General features: G+C 29.0%; 1 protein-coding gene across 4 annotated transcripts; it reads left to right on the top strand.

Annotated features, from left to right (window-relative positions):
• The first annotated feature begins 46 nt into the window (after positions 1-46).
• Positions 47-18755, top strand: LOC107441437 (protein CFAP20DC). Of its 4 annotated transcripts, none has more exons than XM_087150898.1 (11): positions 59-182; positions 1417-1641; positions 3796-3876; positions 5214-5307; positions 7372-7444; positions 9934-10048; positions 10987-11137; positions 14242-14326; positions 16783-16883; positions 17715-17806; positions 18400-18755. In XM_087150898.1, exons 2-11 carry the CDS (start codon positions 1510-1512, stop codon positions 18565-18567), a joined length of 1092 nt encoding a protein of 363 aa, XP_087007024.1. In that variant the 5' UTR covers positions 59-182; positions 1417-1509; the 3' UTR covers positions 18568-18755. The 4 variants fall into 4 exon arrangements, with proteins under 4 accessions (XP_087007027.1, XP_087007024.1, XP_087007028.1 ...); XM_087150900.1 differs by lacking the exon at positions 1417-1641 and adding an exon at positions 902-966 and having other exon boundaries at positions 103-182; XM_087150901.1 differs by lacking the exon at positions 1417-1641 and having other exon boundaries at positions 47-182.
• Positions 18756-19744: the final 989 nt, after the last annotated feature.

Raw genomic sequence — 19744 nt, 5'->3', positions numbered from 1 at the left:
GTGTATCAGTAATGTTTAGCTGTAGAATACTTATCTAAAATAAGTAGAAAGCTATAAGCCGAAATTTAAGTGTTGACAATCATTCGAATTTCTTATTTGTGTGTCTGCCAATTTTAAAGTTTCATTTTCTGTAATTTTTCCTGTTCCATTAAGCAAATATCCCTAAGAAAATGTTCCAAACAGTCAGTAGAAAATTTGCTAATCATTTTAATTTTCTATTTTAATAATTGTTTGGTTATTCCAAAATTTTGCGAACTATTAATGTAATATATTGGAATCATGTTATTTTTAGTGTTTTGTATAGAACTTGATTGAATGAAAAACTTCTAGTTTAACAGATTAATTTTATAATTAAATAATTTTGCTTATTTTTTTACTTCATATTATGTCAATATTATTGAAATTAAAAGTTCCAAAATTTACTTATATTACTTATTTATAGATTAAACACAAAATGTTGTATTTTTAAATCAGTAGGTAATGTAATTATATGAAATAAAATTTAAGAATGTATTAATACTGTTTCTGTTATCAGGTTAAACGTAAAACTTTAATGATAGTATTCATACACTGTTCTAGATTAAGTCTTAGAATCTTTTTAAAATATTTTATGTTTTTCTTCCCCTCATAATGACTGATTTGTATTAAAAGTTTTTCATTTGCAAGTTACTGTACTTTTTATTTCGTGACTTGCTTAATCATAATACATAAAACACTTACTAATTCATGCACAAGAGAAGATTGGAGTAATTGTTAATGTGAGAAATTAAAAACTGTTTCTGATGACCAATAGTATGTAAATTAAAAGTCAAATATTTTGCTTATTATTTTTACTACATGCTTGAAGCATTATTATTACAAGTTTGAAAATTTTATTTTCTTCTTTTACATGTCATCCCAGTGTTCTGCGGAACCCTAGGGTTTTGTGGAAGGTTTAGAGGGGTTGATCATCATGCTCTCTCATTTGTAAATATCCATTTTTTTCTTTAAATGAAAGAAAGTTTTCTCACTTTTCATACTATAAATACTGTGTACTTTTCATACTTTTCACAGTATAAATTCTGTGGCTGATTTTTTCTTTACCTTTACTTATTTTGACCACAAGTTAAACAAAAAAAATTCTTAAACGAAACATTACAACTAAAATAAGAAGCATTTTTGTTTCGAATACTATTTTACATCAATAGATGTTCTAGATCAAAATTACTACTTTCATTCTTTCCTTTCTAATATTATTTAATATTTTTAAGTCGGCTATGAATAGTTTGTGCTTGTACTAAATTGTGAAAGAGTTTTATCATTTTTGTGGATGTATTTTGATTGTCTTTTTCTGCGACTTTTTTATTTTATGAAGTACGTAAATTTTTGTTACGTTAAGTGTATCTGTATTCTTTCTCATTATGTTAAAACTTACAGTTCGGAATTTTTGTTACCATAAGCCTGATGGTTTAATCTTTTTGCTGTCTTAAACTATAAAAATAGATTTTTCCCAATCACATATTTTATGTTATGGAAAACATAGTAACATGCACATATGAGGCAAAATTGATTCAAACTCAAACAAAGCTGTTAAGACTGTGGCATTTGGAACCAGGAAAGTCACAAGAAAAGATTTCAGAAGATGCTTTTAATGATTATTTGGTAAGAAAATTATACCACACTAGAACAAATTAAAAATGAAATGAACATTTTGAAATATTTTAAATATTATTAAAGTAATTTTAAAGACATTTAAGTAATTATGTAGTACAGGATGTGCCAATAAAAACATGACCGCAATAAAGACATGACCGCTCAGGGTTTTCCAAGGTCTTATGTTAAAAATTCCATGCGGATAACTATTAATTTTAATTCAATTTTTTGTTCGATTAATTTTTAAACTTATGATGATATGGAACTCATGAAAGTTCTATAAATTTCTGAGTTAAAGTTTCTTTTTACCTGATTCTAGCTTCTAAGAACCTTTTTTTTTTTTTTTTTTTTTGAAAAAAACTGCAATTTTGAAATAAAAATATTACATTTAAATATTATTGACATGAATATTTTTTATAAAACTACCGTTGTATGAATTATATTTTTATTCAATTTTATTAAAATTAATTGTTGCTGTAAATTAACTTAATTATTAACTTAGTTGTATATGTACTTAATTGTTCTTAAGTAAACAATTAATGTGAAATATCAATGCTGAAACATGTTCTGTATTAATTAAATAAGTAAAACAACTTTATTTAGTTACTGTTTATTATTATTTTTGCTTTTTAAGTATTCAGCATTAGAAAGAAAATTATAATAGTTTTTTATCATCATTATTATGCTTAGATACTGCAGCCTCCTCATCAAGAGCTGGTGGGCTGCAGGTTGTGCACCTCCATGTAACATATTATAAGTGGCTCATACACCTCCTGCATTGTGAGGATTGCGGAGGTGTTATTTACGCCATTGTCTGGTTTACATGTTGATAGGATAATGTTCACAATTGCAGATGAAAAATTTATTTGTTCACAATCACTACTGGTTTTAATTAAAAAGTTGGGGTTCCAAAGCTATAATATTGTGAACCGCCGTATCAGAATATGCAAATTGGAATTGCATTACTACCTGATGGTTAAAAATGACTTTTATCTGTCAAATATAAATACCTAGCCCGGGATAGCCTGGTTGGTAGGAGACTGGGCCCATGTCCAAGAGGTCGTGGGTTTAATCCCCATGAACGAAGTCTCCCTGTGTAGCAAATGGTGACTGATGCACGTTTAATCTGTCAGGTCATAAAGACCTCCATGTTCCCATAACATATCATACCTCGGGGGGTATTGATCTAGGAGTTTCCTTGTCTTCTGGATTCGTTCAAAATTACAAGGCTACGAAGTTGAACATTAGTAGTCGTGAACCCAAAATTGGGTCAGCTGTTCAACGATGGTTATAAAATTAAATATAACTTCCTAATCGCTAAATAATTATTTTTATCTAGTCAAATGTACAATCATTTTTTTTAATGAGCTAATATATGTGGTAGAATGATTTATACAAATTTATGTTAATATGAAAACCACTAAATAATAAAAAATTATCAGTATACCTCTGTGTCATGGAGGTCTGTGACAAGGTTTGGCAGAGAATTTGGCAAATTGTGTCTTTCTAGATGGTTTCCTTAATTATTATTATTATTTTTTTTAGTTAATATATTTTAATATGCAAGCATAATTTCATTGTACTTTGTAATTTACATTGCCATAATTTTCATAATTGTTGTTATATATTTTTTATTAGTTTACTAAACATAAGTAATTATAATAAATCATAAAAATTAACTATTGCATTCATTTTTAATTTTTCATTTAGCTTGCCAACTAGATTTAAAAATTTGGATTTATATTTTGGCATTATATTATTATTATATTGGCATCATCATTATTATTATTTTGAATTAAGGTGAGAGTTGTTTATATTTACAATAACATTTTATTTTAGAATTTATCTACTTCTTTTTACCTATCAAGCCTTACAACATGTGGACTTGAAGCCAAAAATTAGCGAGAATTTGTCCCAGTTCTTCGTAAAATCCAATGTATTTATAAGTTAAAAATTTGCTGTTTAAATATTAATAAATAAAATATCGAAGCAATGTAAAGACTCTGGTTATAAAATGTTTAAATTTTAGAGAGTCCAGTCCATAGATTTGAAAGTATAAAATAGTGAATAAAATTTTGTTGATGAAATTTTTCTTCTTTTTTCATTGTGATATTGAATGCATATACTATCTGTCAAGTTTAATTTTTTAGTTACATTTTATAGGAGCAAAAATACATTGAAATATTTGAAACCAATAACCAAAAGTTGCAGAAAAATTGGAAGATACACACCAGTGTCCGTAAGGTATGTTTTCAGTGTCAAGTTTTTATTTCACATTTTTGATGCATTTAGCATCTTTTTAGAAAATAAAAAAAAGCTTTATTAATTAAAACAGCTATTTTGAAAATAAGCTTCTTCAAATAAAACAATAAATGCATACTAAATAAAATATTACAATATTTTAAGCCATATGCCTTCTTTATAGCAATTTTATCTTTGTTGCATACTTGTAATATTTATATTATTAAACAAAAACAAACCTAACCATTTTAGTTTTTGCATTTAATTTTTAGTTTTAAAAATGGTAATGTTTTTAGTTTAGTTTTATCAGCCAGATGACAAAAATTTTAAAATTGATTATTTTAAGCAATTAAGGTATCATTTTCAAGGTAAAAAAACTGAAGATTTAGAGATTTTAACTTATTAATATCAGTTTTCAATAAGATTTAGGCTGTTAAATGAAAGGCTAAATCATTTGAAATTTTTAACCAAGGCAAGTAAATCTCAACTATATGCAGTTTTTTTTTTTTTTTTTTAAATGCACGCTAATAATAGAAAATGAAATGAATAGTAATTGAGTTTGTATCAAAACTGGTTATCTAGCACCAAATTGTGTCAAAACATTTCACATTTTAATTTACAAAAAAAATTCAATTTTGATATTTTACGTCAGACACCAATATTCGTAATTAATTGTACTGTGCCACTAAAATTTAGTGTAATAAAAGTATTTTTCAGTGTAAAGCAAGATTCTTTCTTCTAATCTTTTTTGATTTTAAAAATAATAATTTTTTTTATTGTCAATTAATAATGAATCATTTTTATGTTCTGCAGTATTTATATGATTTTTCTTTATAAAATTAAGTGAAATATGAATAAAACCATCTAAATATTTTAAGTTAATTTAGAATAAGAGTGCCCAACATACACAGAGAGGAATACCTCCCATGGTTAGCCTGACTGTAAGGGGACTCTAACCAATGATGGGTCTACAACTGAGGATTTTTATGTCAGCAGTATGGTTGATGCAAGCCGGGTGCAGAATTCCTATCAACCAGGGATTTGAACTCTAGTCACCACATTGGGAGGCGAGCGCTCTATTTCCTGAGTCACCACAGCCCTTAAGAAATGAGTGTCACTTTTTTTTAAAAAATCTTTTACAGGTTTTTAAAAAAATAAATTGATTTTTTCATAAGTGTACAGCAATAAATGTAAGACATGCCTTAATAATAACATTTGCATCTTACAACTTCCTTTTAAAAAACACTAAAGTACACAATTTATAAATATGGTTTAAATGTAGTACATATTTTATTGATACACATTGCTGGAAATTTTAACCTTTTTCTTTATCCTTTTAGATTTATGATAAAGAATCAAAAACTTACATCTTTTCATTGCATGGTTCATCTCCTGTTCCTGTTATGTTCTTACCAAAAGAAAAGAAAGACCACTGTATGTTTTTTATTGCTAAAAAGAAGTTAATTATTTTTGAACCATCTCAGCTGCAAATTTTTTTTAATACATTCACTTCAAATCAAGCTATATAAATGTGTTTATTTATAAAACTTGATGTATATTTTTTATGAACTATTTCTACGGCATTGAGGTTTATTTCACAAACTTAAAAATCATTTTTCTTGTCTAAGTTTGAAATAATTATGAAACAAAAAACTATGAAATAAAATATTTAGAAATATGTCTGATTATGTAATTTAAGAAATATTTAAGGAAAGTTGAAATTTATTATTTTGAAATTAAAAAATTCATTATTCGCTTCTATTCTTCATTTATCATTTTATATGTTTAATTTTTTTTCTTCCCCTGTGCATATTCCAGATGCAGACAATTCAAAATTGATGGTTCAAATAAATTTTTTTGTGAACCATTCTGTTTATTATTTAAAATTTTTTTTAGTTTAAATTCTTTTATAATTTTTTCAAAATTTTTGAATAGTTTTTAACTTTAATATAATTTTATAATGAGAATATATATATATATATATATATATATATATATTAATGTACAGTGTAGATTTTAACAATTAATTGTTGAAATCTAATCTTACTTTGTGATTAAAACAATGTTATTAGAACAAATGCAACAATTAATTATCTGTCTGAATTAAAAGTAAAAATTTTAAAATCTTTGGTAAAAAGTTATCCAAGATGTAAAGTGTATTGTTTTGTTCAGGGGTGTCTTAATAGCAAGCAGGGTCCCCAGACACATAAATGTTTTGGGCTCTTATAGCATTTCATACTGTTTAAAATCAAACTGAAAAAACTTCACATTCATAAAATAAAGCATTTTTAAAGCATGCATAATTTTTAAAAAAAATTAGGTGCTAACCACTAGCCATCCTCAAATAATGAAATAATTTTTAAAATTAAGAAGCTTATTAAAATAATTAAATTAAAAAAGAAAAACATAATGGTATAACAAATAAAAAAATACAAAAGTTATGAATAATTTCATCAAACTAAAGTCAGTTATTAAAACTTCTTTCAATGCACATCAGACATAACCAATTTAAAAGTTACTGTCCCATAATGCTGTCATGTGATTCTAAACACTTTCAATTATTTCTTTATTTAATTAATTACTAATACTACACAGAGTGGGTGGTGGTCAAGCATGTTTAGAAATACTATGACTTAGAGAGTTGAGTACATAAAAACTTCATTTTAACGAAGAAAAATAGATTTCAATTATTTTTTTAAGTTTTCCTGGTGATAAGCTATTCAAACTATTGGTGTTTGCTTAATAATCAATCACTATTTTTAGAAAAAAAAGGCACACTTTTTACACATATTGATGGTTATAAAATAAAATGACTTTGCTTGAACAAATGTAACAATTAATAATCTGTCTGTTAAATTTAAAGTAAAAGTTTTAAAAATCTTTGATAGAGATGCGATGTCTCAGGGGATAGAGATTTCGCCTTCTATTGAGGTGAACCAAGTTTGCAATCCCAGAGATGACTGGTCGATTTGAATTTCGCACCCAGCTTGCACTGATCACAGTACTAACGTAAAATATCCTCAGTGGTAGACGGGTCATGGGTTAGAATCCCATTGTCATTGAGCTAAATGGAGGAGGTTTTCGTGGTTTTCCTCACCATCTAACGCAAATGCGGGTTAGTTCCACCAAAAAGTCCTCTACGAAGGCTATATTTCTCCCAATACTTGATCCAGGAGTTCCCTTGTCCTCTTGATTGGATTAAAAATGACAAGGCTACGTAGTTGCACATTAGTAGTCGTAAACCCAAAAATTGCATCGGTTGTTCAACAACGGTTATAAAATAAAATAAAATGAGTTATTATTTAAGTATTTAATTATTATTTAAGTATTATTATATTTAAGTATTATTATATTTAATTATTAAGTATTATTATATTTAATTATTATTTAAGTAAAATTATTTCAATTACGTATTTAAAATTCAATTATTTGGTAGAAAGTTATTCAGGATGTAAAGTGTTTTGTGCATTGTAGTATGTAAAATCTCTTTTTTTTCAGTGTGTATTTACCTTCCCTTTGTTGTTTTTCAAGTATGCTCAGGACTGAATGGTTTCATTTCTATTGATTTTTAGTAAGATTTATTTTTACTATCTGTTTTAATGGATATGAACCGTAAACGATATAATTATTTGTCAATTCATTTCGAATTGTTTTATACAAATGACTGAGTTTAAATTGTGCTTAATTGTATTTAAAGAACGTATTACTAAGTTTACTGTTCTTAAATGTATTGATTGTTTAAATGTCTGATAATCAAACTGTGTGTAATCAGTTGTGTTTTATGCTGTCAAATAATTACTAACTTATGACAATGTATTTTTCATCTAAGATATTTTTGATTTAAATGTAGGTAATAGGAAAAATCTAAACATTATATTGAAGTCAATTATATTATTATAAATCAGGGTTGCCACTCTACTGGGAAAACCTGGAAAATACAGGAAATTTTGTTTCTTATTTTCGTCTTTTAAAAAATGGTGACCACTAAAATTACCACCTATGGGATATTTCAGCTATACTAAACTGTTTCATTTACTATGGCAATATTCAAGTATGTTCAGCTATTTCTTTTTTTCCAGCAATTAAATCCAGCAAATAGTTAGCCCTATATAGCTCACACAAGAGCACAGTAATGGTGTTTCCTCTTAATATATTGTGTATAATATAATATTGTGTATAATATATTGTGTATAAACACAGAGAATTTTGAGTTTTTCTTTAGAAACTGAGAAAATACAAGGAATTTTGTTTCTTATTTTCGTCATTTGAAAAATGGTAACCACTCAGATTGCAACCTATTGGATATCTAATCTATTTCATTTACTATGGCATTATTTAAGTATGTTTAGCTGTTCCTTTTTTTCTCTAAGTTTTTCCAGCAATTAAAACTAATAAATATAGTTAGCCCAATATAGCTCATTCAAGAGCACAGTAATTGTGTTTCCTATTAATATATTGTGTATAATATGTATAGGGAAAACACAGGGAATTTTTTTTACATATTTGAGTGGCAATCCTGTAAATGCTATACTTAGCAAGATTGTAACTGTACATTTAATTTTATGATTTTGATTTTTAAAAATGATATGAAGCATAATTTACATGAAATAAATTCCATTTGATTTTGTTAAATCAACTATTTTATCCTTCATTTATGTATTTTAATTCGTGTTTCAAAATATGTGTTCAATAAATTTGAGCAGGGCATCATCTCATCAAACCTGGATCCTGCAGAGATCTTTTTGAGGCTCTATAGTTTTAAAATTTAAAATAAGAAGGTGAGATTGTGTGTGTGGGGTTCAGGGGATAGAGCATTTGCCTTCCAATGAGGTGAACCTGTTTTGAATCCCAGTGTTGGCTGGTCGATACGAATTCTGAATCTGACTTGCACCGACCACAGTGCTGACATGAAATATCCTCAGTGGTAGACGGATCATGGGTTAGAGCCCCCTTGCCGTCAAACTAACAGTGGGAGATTTTCGTGGTTTTCCTCTTCGTGGTAATGCAAATGTGGCTTAATTCCATCAAAAAGTCCTCCACGAAAGCAAATTTCTTAGGATATTGGATCTAGGAGTTTCTTTGTCTTCTAGATTGGGTTCAAAATTACAAGGTTACGTAGTCGAACATTAAGTCGTAAACCCAAAAAATTATGTCGGCTGTTCAACGACCTTTCTGAAATAAAATACAATACAAAGTATTATATCCGGATTTCCATTTACCGGAAACGTCTATTTTCTAAACACTTTTTAGAAATCAAAACAGATTTTTTTTCCTTTATAATATTTTTTAAAATCTTACAAAAAAGTTTTTTTTTCTAGTCATTTTTCCGTGTTTATAATAAGTAAACATTTCTATTGCTTAAGCGCAATTTTAAGTGTTGAAAAGACAAGAACAGTTTTAAAGAGAAACTTAAGTGAGGCATAGGAATAAACTATAAATATTGATGAAGATGAATATTTATTTTTGAAAGAAACAACTTCAGATAGGCTTTCTTTTGATTTAGATTATAAATGTTTGCATTAAAACATCTACTGAACTCTATTTCTTGTTTAATATTTTTCTTCTTCTTTTTATTAAATAGGATTTATTTCTCTTTCATTTTAAAGCTTGTTATTTAATGTTACTTTTATCTGTATCACATTAAAGGGAAGGGTAAAAAAATAAGAGAAAAATGTCTTTATTCAATAAAAGTATGAATAAAGTACTTTTTCATATTATGTCTTTATTCATAATATGAAAGTTTAATTTATATCATTTGCTTACTACAATTTTTAAAAAAATATTAAATACTGTTTTTTTTTTTTTTAAATATTTTATAATATGATCCAGATGTTACGTTTTAAAGTTAAGATCACATAAACATTTCACATTATTTAAAGAACAGTGAATATTTGCTACATTTAGGTAACAATCATACTGTCTGATTGAATTTGCTTTATTTACTTTTAAGTATTTTAATTTCATCTTTTTTGTCAATTATATATTAAATGTATTTTTTCAAATAATATTTTAATGTATAGAAATGATTTGAAAAAAGTAACTTATTTTTTCAATATGTAGTGTGACATCATCAAAAAATGTTAGAAGGCGCATAACAGTCTCTAGTAAACAAAAATCTGAGTCCATAACAACCTTATCTGCTCAATTGCCTCTGCCTGTTGAAAAGGAAGTTAAAGTATGCCAATCTTTGTTATTAAATTAATTATTGAGGATGGAATTAAATTCAATTATGGAGGATGATTAAAATTTTGATTTTTGTCTACTCATTTATATGCTAAAACTGCGCATCTAAGTAGAGAAGATGCATATAACTAGGCAACATAAACACACAACGGAATTTTTTACAGTGCAGTTACAAAATAAAGAAGTAATTCTACTTCTCGTGGTCATCCTTCACAAAAGTTGGCTATCAAATCAATAGCATTAATTACTGTACAACTTTTTTCCATATTTGTTACTAAAGGTTATTGCCTTATTATTATATTTAAGTAAATTTATAATATTTCTCTAATGCTTTTTCAGGAAGCTCCATTAACTTCTTTTTGATTTCTTAGTAAAGATTTCCCGCAACAGCCCGTAGTGGGCCAGAGGGTCCTGGGGAGTTCCCCCCACAATTTTGGGACTAACGGCATGGTTGAGGCATTGTGGTCAGCACTACGCACTGGCCACCGTTACTTACCAAACAAGCTGGTACCCATCGATCTAAAGTTGGTTTTGTTTTCCATCTGATACCTATTCTTAAACTTTATCATTAATTTAAATTAGTACCACAATGAAACTTATAAATATATATTTATTAATAAGTTTGATTATCTAAAGAGTATATGTCTGAAAAATATGTATACGGCCCTACTTAGCCTGATTGGGGCCCCCCTCTGCTTCGCTACTTCAGTAATGAAGAACCAAACTTTATGGGGGTATTTAAATTTTTACCTCCTTTATAAGCCTCCTTTTTACCTCCTTGAGTGCTTATTTTTTCTTGAAAGATTTGGCTATGCACCCTGACAGTGTAATGTATTTAACCTGTTGTAATAGATGCATGTTTACACTAATATAGCTCTGTTTGAATCTTTCAAATGGATTTTTAAAACATTACTTTGTGTCATTTGATAGTGGTTACACCTCCTAATTGATCTGGAGAATATAGTGTCAGCTGCGTGGAAAAATGATGCATTTTCATCTATTAATTGTTTACGCATCGGTGGATCATGCAAACTAAAGCGAATATTTTCTTTGAGAAGAGACATGATAAACAAGATTTCAGGTATTTTTGTTTATTTGAAAACAATGTCTAACATTTGCAAATGCTAAAATTTTATATATGCGCTTCAAGTGTCACATTGGTACACTTTTATCAGTTGGGCGAAACAGAAATTCTGGTTATATCACAATAGATATATACACTTAAAAAAAAGCCACATTAAATTGACAGTTAAAATTTCATATCGGATAATTGAATAACCCTCTTGTACGAATTAAATTTAATAAAACCAAAAATATTATATTAAACTAATGTTAAACTTCCCCGTTTAAATGGATATTTGTTGTATTTTTGAGAAATGTTTAACCAGCTAAAATAGAATTTCTGTTTCAGTTAAGATATGGATGCAAATAGGTGGTTACTTCAATAGGGACTTCCATGTTCATTAATTGGTCTAAACAGGTGTTAGGGGTAAAATTAAAAAATGAATCAATTCTTGTTGCCAGTTATTCATTGACGTAAACGAAAGTGGTTGTTGGCTTACTTCGGGCACACATCATTTAGAATGTAAAAAAGGTACAGAGTGATCTGTTTCGTGGTCCCCTCCTGGTGTGCAGTCATTAGCTTTGATAAGAAAAAAGTTTCACAAAGCTAACCCACTAGTGTACAGTTGTGTCTTTCTCTTAAGTAGAATAATCATTACTTAATCCAGTGAATAACTCTGAGTTGGTTGTAAGTTGAGCACGAAAAGGAATGATTTGAGTTAATCAGAAGAAGAAAAAAACAATGAATTGAAACAATAAATTTCAAAAAATCCCAAACTAAAATAGAGCATTAATTTAAAATTTCTCAAGTTTTGAGGACTAAAAAAAAAATAAATGTGTCAACATAAAAAAAATTCTGAATGTAGAAACTGTAATGAAAAATTTTATTATGATAAATTGACATATTAAAACGGGTATAAAAGCAGTCTTCAATTATAGATTTTTTCGGAAGGGATCAAATAATATTTTAGTTACTATATTACACTAACATTGATTTATTTTTATGTAACTTTAAATGACCTTTATATTATATGATTCTAACACAGGCAGTTTTAATTGTTTGTGATCATATAACTGAATTTATTTAATCACAAGGCTATACTATACATTGAATGACATTAAAAAATGAAATTTCGCAAAATTTTAGAATTTAAAATTGAATATTACCAACACCTCCTAGAATAAGGAAGGCCTTAGCACGGATCAAATTAGTAGTCCGATGTGACGAAGTTAACTGCGCAGTTGATGAAAAATAAGAAAGATGTCATTACGTTCGGGGTACTAAGCTGCGCAGTGGTTGAAAATACGAAATACGCCATTACGTTTGGACTACTAAAGGATATTTATGGTAACCCGTGCAGAGGCCTACTCTTTTCTAGGAGGTGTTGATATTACACTCCCCTTTTAATCGAATAACCTGCTTAATTGTATAGATTTGGCTGGAAGCGATGTATTTTTTTTAAGCAGGGTTGGCGGTATTTGAAAAATAAGGTATTTGCTGTGTGATCATCAATAATATATTTTTTGTTTTTTATGAGGTGAAAACTCTCCCAGAAATCCAGGTTGACACATGAAATGCATGCATGAATGATAATAGATGAGAAAAAATCTAACTCTAGGCCCCTTAAATTAGGAGGCGATATAATATTTTTTGGAAAAACACCCGATTTAAAATGTATTGAGCAGGGATGTGATTCTTCCGCGGATTCGCGAATTTCGGCTTTTTTTCAGATTTTTCCATTTTTTCCGCGGAAAGTTTTTTTCTGAACAAGTTAAAATATTTTATGAGGAATTTAATTTTCCGCTGAGAGAAAGTATTGAAATCCTCATTCCTCCCTCTGAAGTTTCTCTAAAAATCATTTCCTTGGGATAAAACTGGTTGACCTTTATACAGGGATTAGACTTTTTCGCTTTTGCCACTCGAATTTCAGCCCTTTTTATCAAAAACTCCGATTCTCTAAGTTTTGTTTTTTTTAAAATAAATATCCCGCTTTTTTTTTTCTTTGAAAAATCAGTTGTTGAAATAAAATAATTATATTTATTTACGATTTTCAAAGATAAACAGAAAATTCAAACTACGTCCTAGCTGCTAACCCTTCCATATTTTTACTTATTTTCTCCGCTTTTATGCCCAAAAAATAAGATTTTCCGTATTTTTATTCGTCCGCCCGATATCTCGTATTTTCGGAATTCAGACGTTGTGACCCTGTTGTCTGACGTGAAAGCAAACGAAAAACAAAAATTATAAATCGAGGTGGATTTGCAGTGAAAATATTTATTAGCTCATTCAATTAATCTTGTAAATTTTTATTTATTATGTTTGAACAAAAACAATACAGACAAGCCTTTTGGAAATCCCAAGTCCAGACTCTGCAAATATCTCGATTTTTATTCAAGCGATTTTAATATCAATAATCGATTTTCGTATTTACCTGATTTAAAAGTTGCACATTGCGATTCTTATTTACGCTATTTAAACATCATACATTATGATTCTTATTTGCGAGATTTAAAAATCCAATATAGCGATTTGTATTTACGCGCTATTAAAACCCTATGTAGCGATTCGTATTCGCGCGAGTTTAAAATCCAATGTCGTGATTCGTTTTTGCGGTTGTAATATCAAACATCGATTTTTGTACTGATACGTGCTTTAAAAATTAGACATTGTGATTTGTATTCGCGCAATTTAAAAATTATGCATTATACGTATTTACGTGATCTAAAAATTACGCATCATGATTTGCATTTTCGCATTTTTTTAAAATTCGATATAGAGTTTCATATTCACGTGATTTAAAAGCCTCATATCGGGATTCATATTCTCTCAATTCAAAATCAGGCATCTGATTTATATTCATACAATTTTAAAACTAATCATGGGGATTTATAATCACATGGCTTACAAGTTTAAAAATCGCACTTTTTTTTGTCAAATTTGTGTGTGTATATATATATATATATATATATATATATATATATATATATATATATATATATATTCATTCTTGGATTTCCTCTTTTTTACTTTCTGACTACTCTCATCCCTGATTGAGGGTATTTTAAATTTCTCGTTAAGTTTCGTTTAAAACGTTTGTTGTTTATTATGTTTTCATATTGCAGGGCCAAATATGATTTTCTACAGCCGTTTACCACGGCACTTGTTCTTTAGTGAAAAAATTCCTCAGAGCTATCTATATGTTTCTATGTAAGTTTCCTTTATTTTGTGCATTGCTTCTTCAGGGTTGCAAGTTTACGAGTGCATTCAGCATACTCGTAATGTTTCAGGTTTACAAGTATGCATTTAGATTTTTTTTTTAAAATTTAGGTTAAATAACTCCTAACGGAGTAACTCAAATTTATAAGCATCTTTTTTTAATTCTTAAACATATATTTTAAGTTTGCATTAACAAAAACTAAATCACTTTGTAGCCTGTCTACCACTACAAAAATACAATTTCAATTCACTAGTATATAAGACATATTAACTCGATTCTATGAAGGGGTACCTTTTCATAGATGAAGGTTGACGTTGTCGATGTGACTCTCACCACATTGGTGACCTTTGGACGTGATGTAAACACGCCTACCTTGGCAGAAACGCCCACTACGATTTGAACAGGCCTACTTCGATGAATGGTCCACATTGAACAGTTTACTTGCAACTTGTGACTGCAACATTATCCACCTCCTCATGCTACTCAGTTTCGATCACATATTACGTACAGCGTATTCACTCGACTGCTAATGGCAAGACAGCTCTTACAATAAGTACTCAAAAGTACGGTGATCTATCAACTAGTACGGTAATGAATCAACTAGTGGTATCCGTTTATCGAATTCTATCACAGCTATAATTCTGGTAGGGAAGTACTAGGTACTGTAGTGTATCTACCATTAAAAATATACAATTCCAGTTCACTAGTATATAAGACATGTTAACTCAATTCTATGATGGGGTACCTTTTCATAGATGAAGGTCGACATGTCTCAGCCCACACACTTATTAGAGTTAATACTTATATTAACTCTATATATCTATAATTAATCCCATATATTTATAATTGAATCTTATACTATAATACGAGGAATGGTTGCCAAGTCGAAAATCGCCCCAGAATTAATAAACTCCGGTAAACTTGGGGGACTGGGGTTTTTGGCCACGAGGAATCGATTGGCGCCGGTTTTGAAGCGCTACGGTCGAGCAGTTCGGAGTTACAGATAGGATATTTTCAAACTTTATTAGTTCGCCATAATGGCTATAGATACTTTTCTCCACTCTTATAAATGTATGCTAATGCGAACCTTACAATTGAAATATTAATTTTCGACAACTTAAACCAATAATATACGAAGGAATTAATAATTTAATTGTAAGGTTCGCATTAGTTTACATTTATCAAAGTGGAGAAAAGTTTAACTTTTGTGTTAAAATCACCGTCAACAAAGTCCGACATTTCAACATTCATCAGATTTCAAGCTACATTGTCAACATGCAGAACGCACCTCTACATGAAATTCTTCAAGGAGCCGGAATTTTGGAACAACAAGCGATCAACTCAATTCTACCCGCAAATGGACAACTAGAAGATACCGTCATTGTCAGAACGCTTATCCATTACGCCGAACAAGCTTACCTGACCGTCAAAGTTGCCGTACTTCACCCTGAATTTGTCGCACGCTTCTACGTTACAACAGTGGATGGCGCTTATGAAGGAATGGCTCTTCTCAACGATATCAGCGACCAGAACAAGGCTTCCAACTATCTATACGGCGTTCAACAAGGATTCGATGTGCTACTCATTCCCATTCACAAGAGAGCTCAAATGGATAGAGGCGAGCACTGGATGCTAGGAATTTACGAAGCAAGCTATGGAGAACGTCAACTATTAGTCTGCGATCCAGTCGACAACCCGCTGCCCATCGATGCTGTTTTGAGAAAAATACTGCGACACGTTTTGAATACCGTTGTTACGAATGAAAAGCTGAAAGGATGCACCAAGATGATGCGTCTTCCTGCGGAGTTTACATCGTCTTTTATGCTCGACAATACCTCTCTCATCGACGCCTTTTCCTGGACAAGAATTTTCAAGAAGCGGATGAACGGAAGCAAATTTACGAATTCGTTGTGAACAGTGTCTTTAATTGTATAATTTTTTGTTATCAATTACATTTTATTTCCTATGACTTTTCAAACTTTACCTTTGTATAGAATAGTTCCCTTTCCAAACTTTGTTTAGATAGTTTACAATGGTGCACTTTAACCGGTTATCTTTTCACCAATGGTTTCACAAATTTTCTTATGGCATGTATTGTTTTGATAAATCACAATTGAAAATTTAAATCTTCGAGTTAGCTTCGATACCTGTTTTCTCCGAGCGGAGCTCGGTCACCCGCTGGTATACAATAATACTTATATTCAATTGAAGGAAATTTTCCTTTTTGAAATAAATCGATATAAAAAATTATTAGAAAGAATTATTTACTGATTTATACCAATTCAAACCAATAATTCTCCTAACTATAGTTAGAAATAACAATATATTGTTATTTCTTTAAAAATAAATTTCAAATACAATCTGATGTAAGCCTTTTTTTTTATTAGCTACTTAAAAAATGTCAATAAAATATATATATTTTGCTCCCGATTATATTTTTTTGCAGTTGTAACAGTAATAATGATGTTTGCAAAGATGAAGTTGAAAAATACAATGACAGTTGTTCTATAAGAAGTGCGACATCTTCTGTTTCATCGTTTAAGAGTCGTAAGTTTGAAATTTTTTTGTTATTCATACATTTATTAGAAATAGTGGAGTGTGTATGGCAAGAGCAAGGTATACATTTAGGTATACACCAACAAAGGTATACACATTGGTTGTAAAATAAAATTTTCTATTACTCTATACATTTTTTTACTCTTATCTTTTCTTAATACTGTGTTATAGTGTTACCTGATAACTAAGTTCTGAATAATTTTTTTCCCCACTGAAACGTCAGATTTATGATCTAAAGAACAAATATTTGAAGTTTAGTTCAAATCTGTTCAGTAGAATCAAAACTTTGAGCCTGCTGTCCAAACAAAACAGTACATTATAACGTCAAGTATTTATATCATGATTGCACTAGTTTGTATTAACTCATGATTTAAAAATACTTAATAAATTCTGACGAAACATTGTTATACTTTAATAAAAATTTGGAAGTTAACAGAAACTGTCAGCCATTTTCAATAAATAACAAGCCTATAGATAACTGCAAAATCCAAATGTTTTAAGTCTAATATGAACCACTGAAGAGGATTAGCTTTTCATAAAAAACGGTTAAGAAATGTATTGTACTTTTTAAAAAAGAAATTTACAAAGATTGTAAAAGCACATGTCAAAATGCAGAATATATTTAACATGTCAGGAAAATAAATGCCTATTATTTTCAAGGAAAAAACATTTGGAAAAAAAAGCTATCTAAACCTTTCCAAATAATTCGTTAATTTTTCTTGCCTTCGTACGATCAATATAAGGCTTACATTTCAGATCATGCTTGTGCTTATTTGAATTTGTTACCACGAATTTTTCTTCTTCTTTTTTTTTTTTTTTAAGATTCCTCAAAGAGCACACCATCATACCCAGAATTGTCAGCGAAATCATCCATGTTCATGCCAAAAGAAACAGTCAAGATTAATCAAAACATGGTTGTATTTCATTTTTTTCTTTTATTCATTAATTCCTCTTAAAAATATTTATTTTCAAAACTTTATAACAAAAGTAATATGAAAAAAAAAACTAACATTAAAATTATATTTTTAGCATTAAATTATAATAAAATTATGTCTTATAAAAATATTTGCTGGCTATGTTCTCACACAATTTTCCTTTCAGTTTAAATGTAGTATTAAATAAATTTCTTATTTACCAATATATTTTTAAGAAATACATAGATAATTAGAGTGAAGAAATCATGCAATTTATAATATAAACATAAAAAAATAAATTCTAATGTTTAAAAACTTGCTGATTTAATAATTTATCACAAGACCCATACCAGTCGACAGCAACCTATGACCTACAGGTCAACTAGAAACTCACTGAGAAAATATTGGATTATGCCACCAGTATGATTTATTTTCTGGTTCTTTACAATAATGCCAAGTCTAAGGTAGGGTAAAACTTATTTTGCATGAATCTATGAAATTGACTTAACTTATTATTAATGTCAACTCTTTTAAAATTGCTAATAGAATTAATTTGTTGTCGTTTAAATTTTTTTTTGCCTTTCCGATTTCAGATAGCCGATAATTATTTTGCTGCAGAAATTGAATCAGAGAAGGAGATTTCTGGAAATCATAGATTTGCTGCAGAAAATAACAGCCTTGCATTGCCTTCACTTCTTTCAAAATTATCCTTTCTGGAACATATATCTGATTCAAATAAAGATGAAATTCCTTATATTTAATAAAAATGAACTCAATATGCAAATTTGAATGAAAATTCAGAATGTGTTATAATAGGAAAAGTATTTTTATGAGTAACGCTGAGTACCAGTTCAAAGCGTTATAGTGATTATACTTTCTGAAATTATTTGATTTTTTAAAATTTTATTATTCTAGTCACAAGTTCTTGATTAAATTTTTTTGAATCTACTGCTCTGCCGATTCATTGAATTCTTACTGAAATTTAATCAGGGTGCGTAGTCAAATCTTTTAACAAAAAATAAGCACCTTTTAAGTATCTTTTAAGCACTAAAAAAATATTTTTAAGCACTGTATACATTAACAAAATGCAGATTAATTTTCAAAGATTTTTACATGATGATGATGAAATAACTAGTTTTTGACATGGAACTTTTTTCTTGATTATATTAGCCACCATAAAAAGATCGAGAGATTTTTCGGTTTGATTTCAAAGAGTGGAAATAAGGCCTGAAATTGAGAATATCTTGCAAAATGCAGCAGAGGTGCACATGAGAGTGCAAGAATCTCACTGGATCCAGCTCACATGCGAACTCGCAAGTATTTCATGAAACCTGTAAAATGATTGGCACTTTCATACGCTATGGACCGACGTACGCTGAAATAGACTGTTGTTGAATAAATTGTGAAAACGTTGAATAGAACAATGTGAAAAGCACCTTTTGCATAATACGCTGCAAAAATTGTCATGATAAAGAAAAGAATCTCATTTTTGAAAATGGAAAATTAAGCACTTTTTAAGAACACTCAATGAAAAAAGCACCTTTTAAAAAACGAAAATCAAAAATAAGAACTTTTTAAAAACGCTACACACCATGTTAATAAAGTTTAGATGATATTTTATAATTGCATCGTTCAGTTGCAAAACAATCTCCCAAGCATGAAGCTTTTAGTTAAAGATGATTTTCTGCAACACTTAGCTTAAATGAGATAGGAATCAATACGCCTTTGGTTTAGGAGGCAATAAAGAGTGTTTCAAAATACATATAAAGATGAATTATCTAATTCAGGGTTCCCAATGGTCAGGGAGAGTAGGGAATTGTCAGTGAATTTTATTTTAACTCTAAAAATCAGGGAATAGTCAGCAAAAGCCACAATTTTTTTACTAAAACCAGGAAAATTCCTATATCATACTTAGAAAATAATCAGTCTTAAAATTGT

Source organism: Parasteatoda tepidariorum, chromosome 9 (genome assembly GCF_982258835.1).
Source record: "Parasteatoda tepidariorum strain Cologne lab strain chromosome 9, Ptep-v5.0, whole genome shotgun sequence".
NCBI lineage: Eukaryota > Metazoa > Arthropoda > Arachnida > Araneae > Theridiidae > Parasteatoda > Parasteatoda tepidariorum.
The sequence above is the reverse complement of the archived record's forward strand: the minus strand, read 5'-3'. Positions and strand labels throughout refer to the sequence as shown.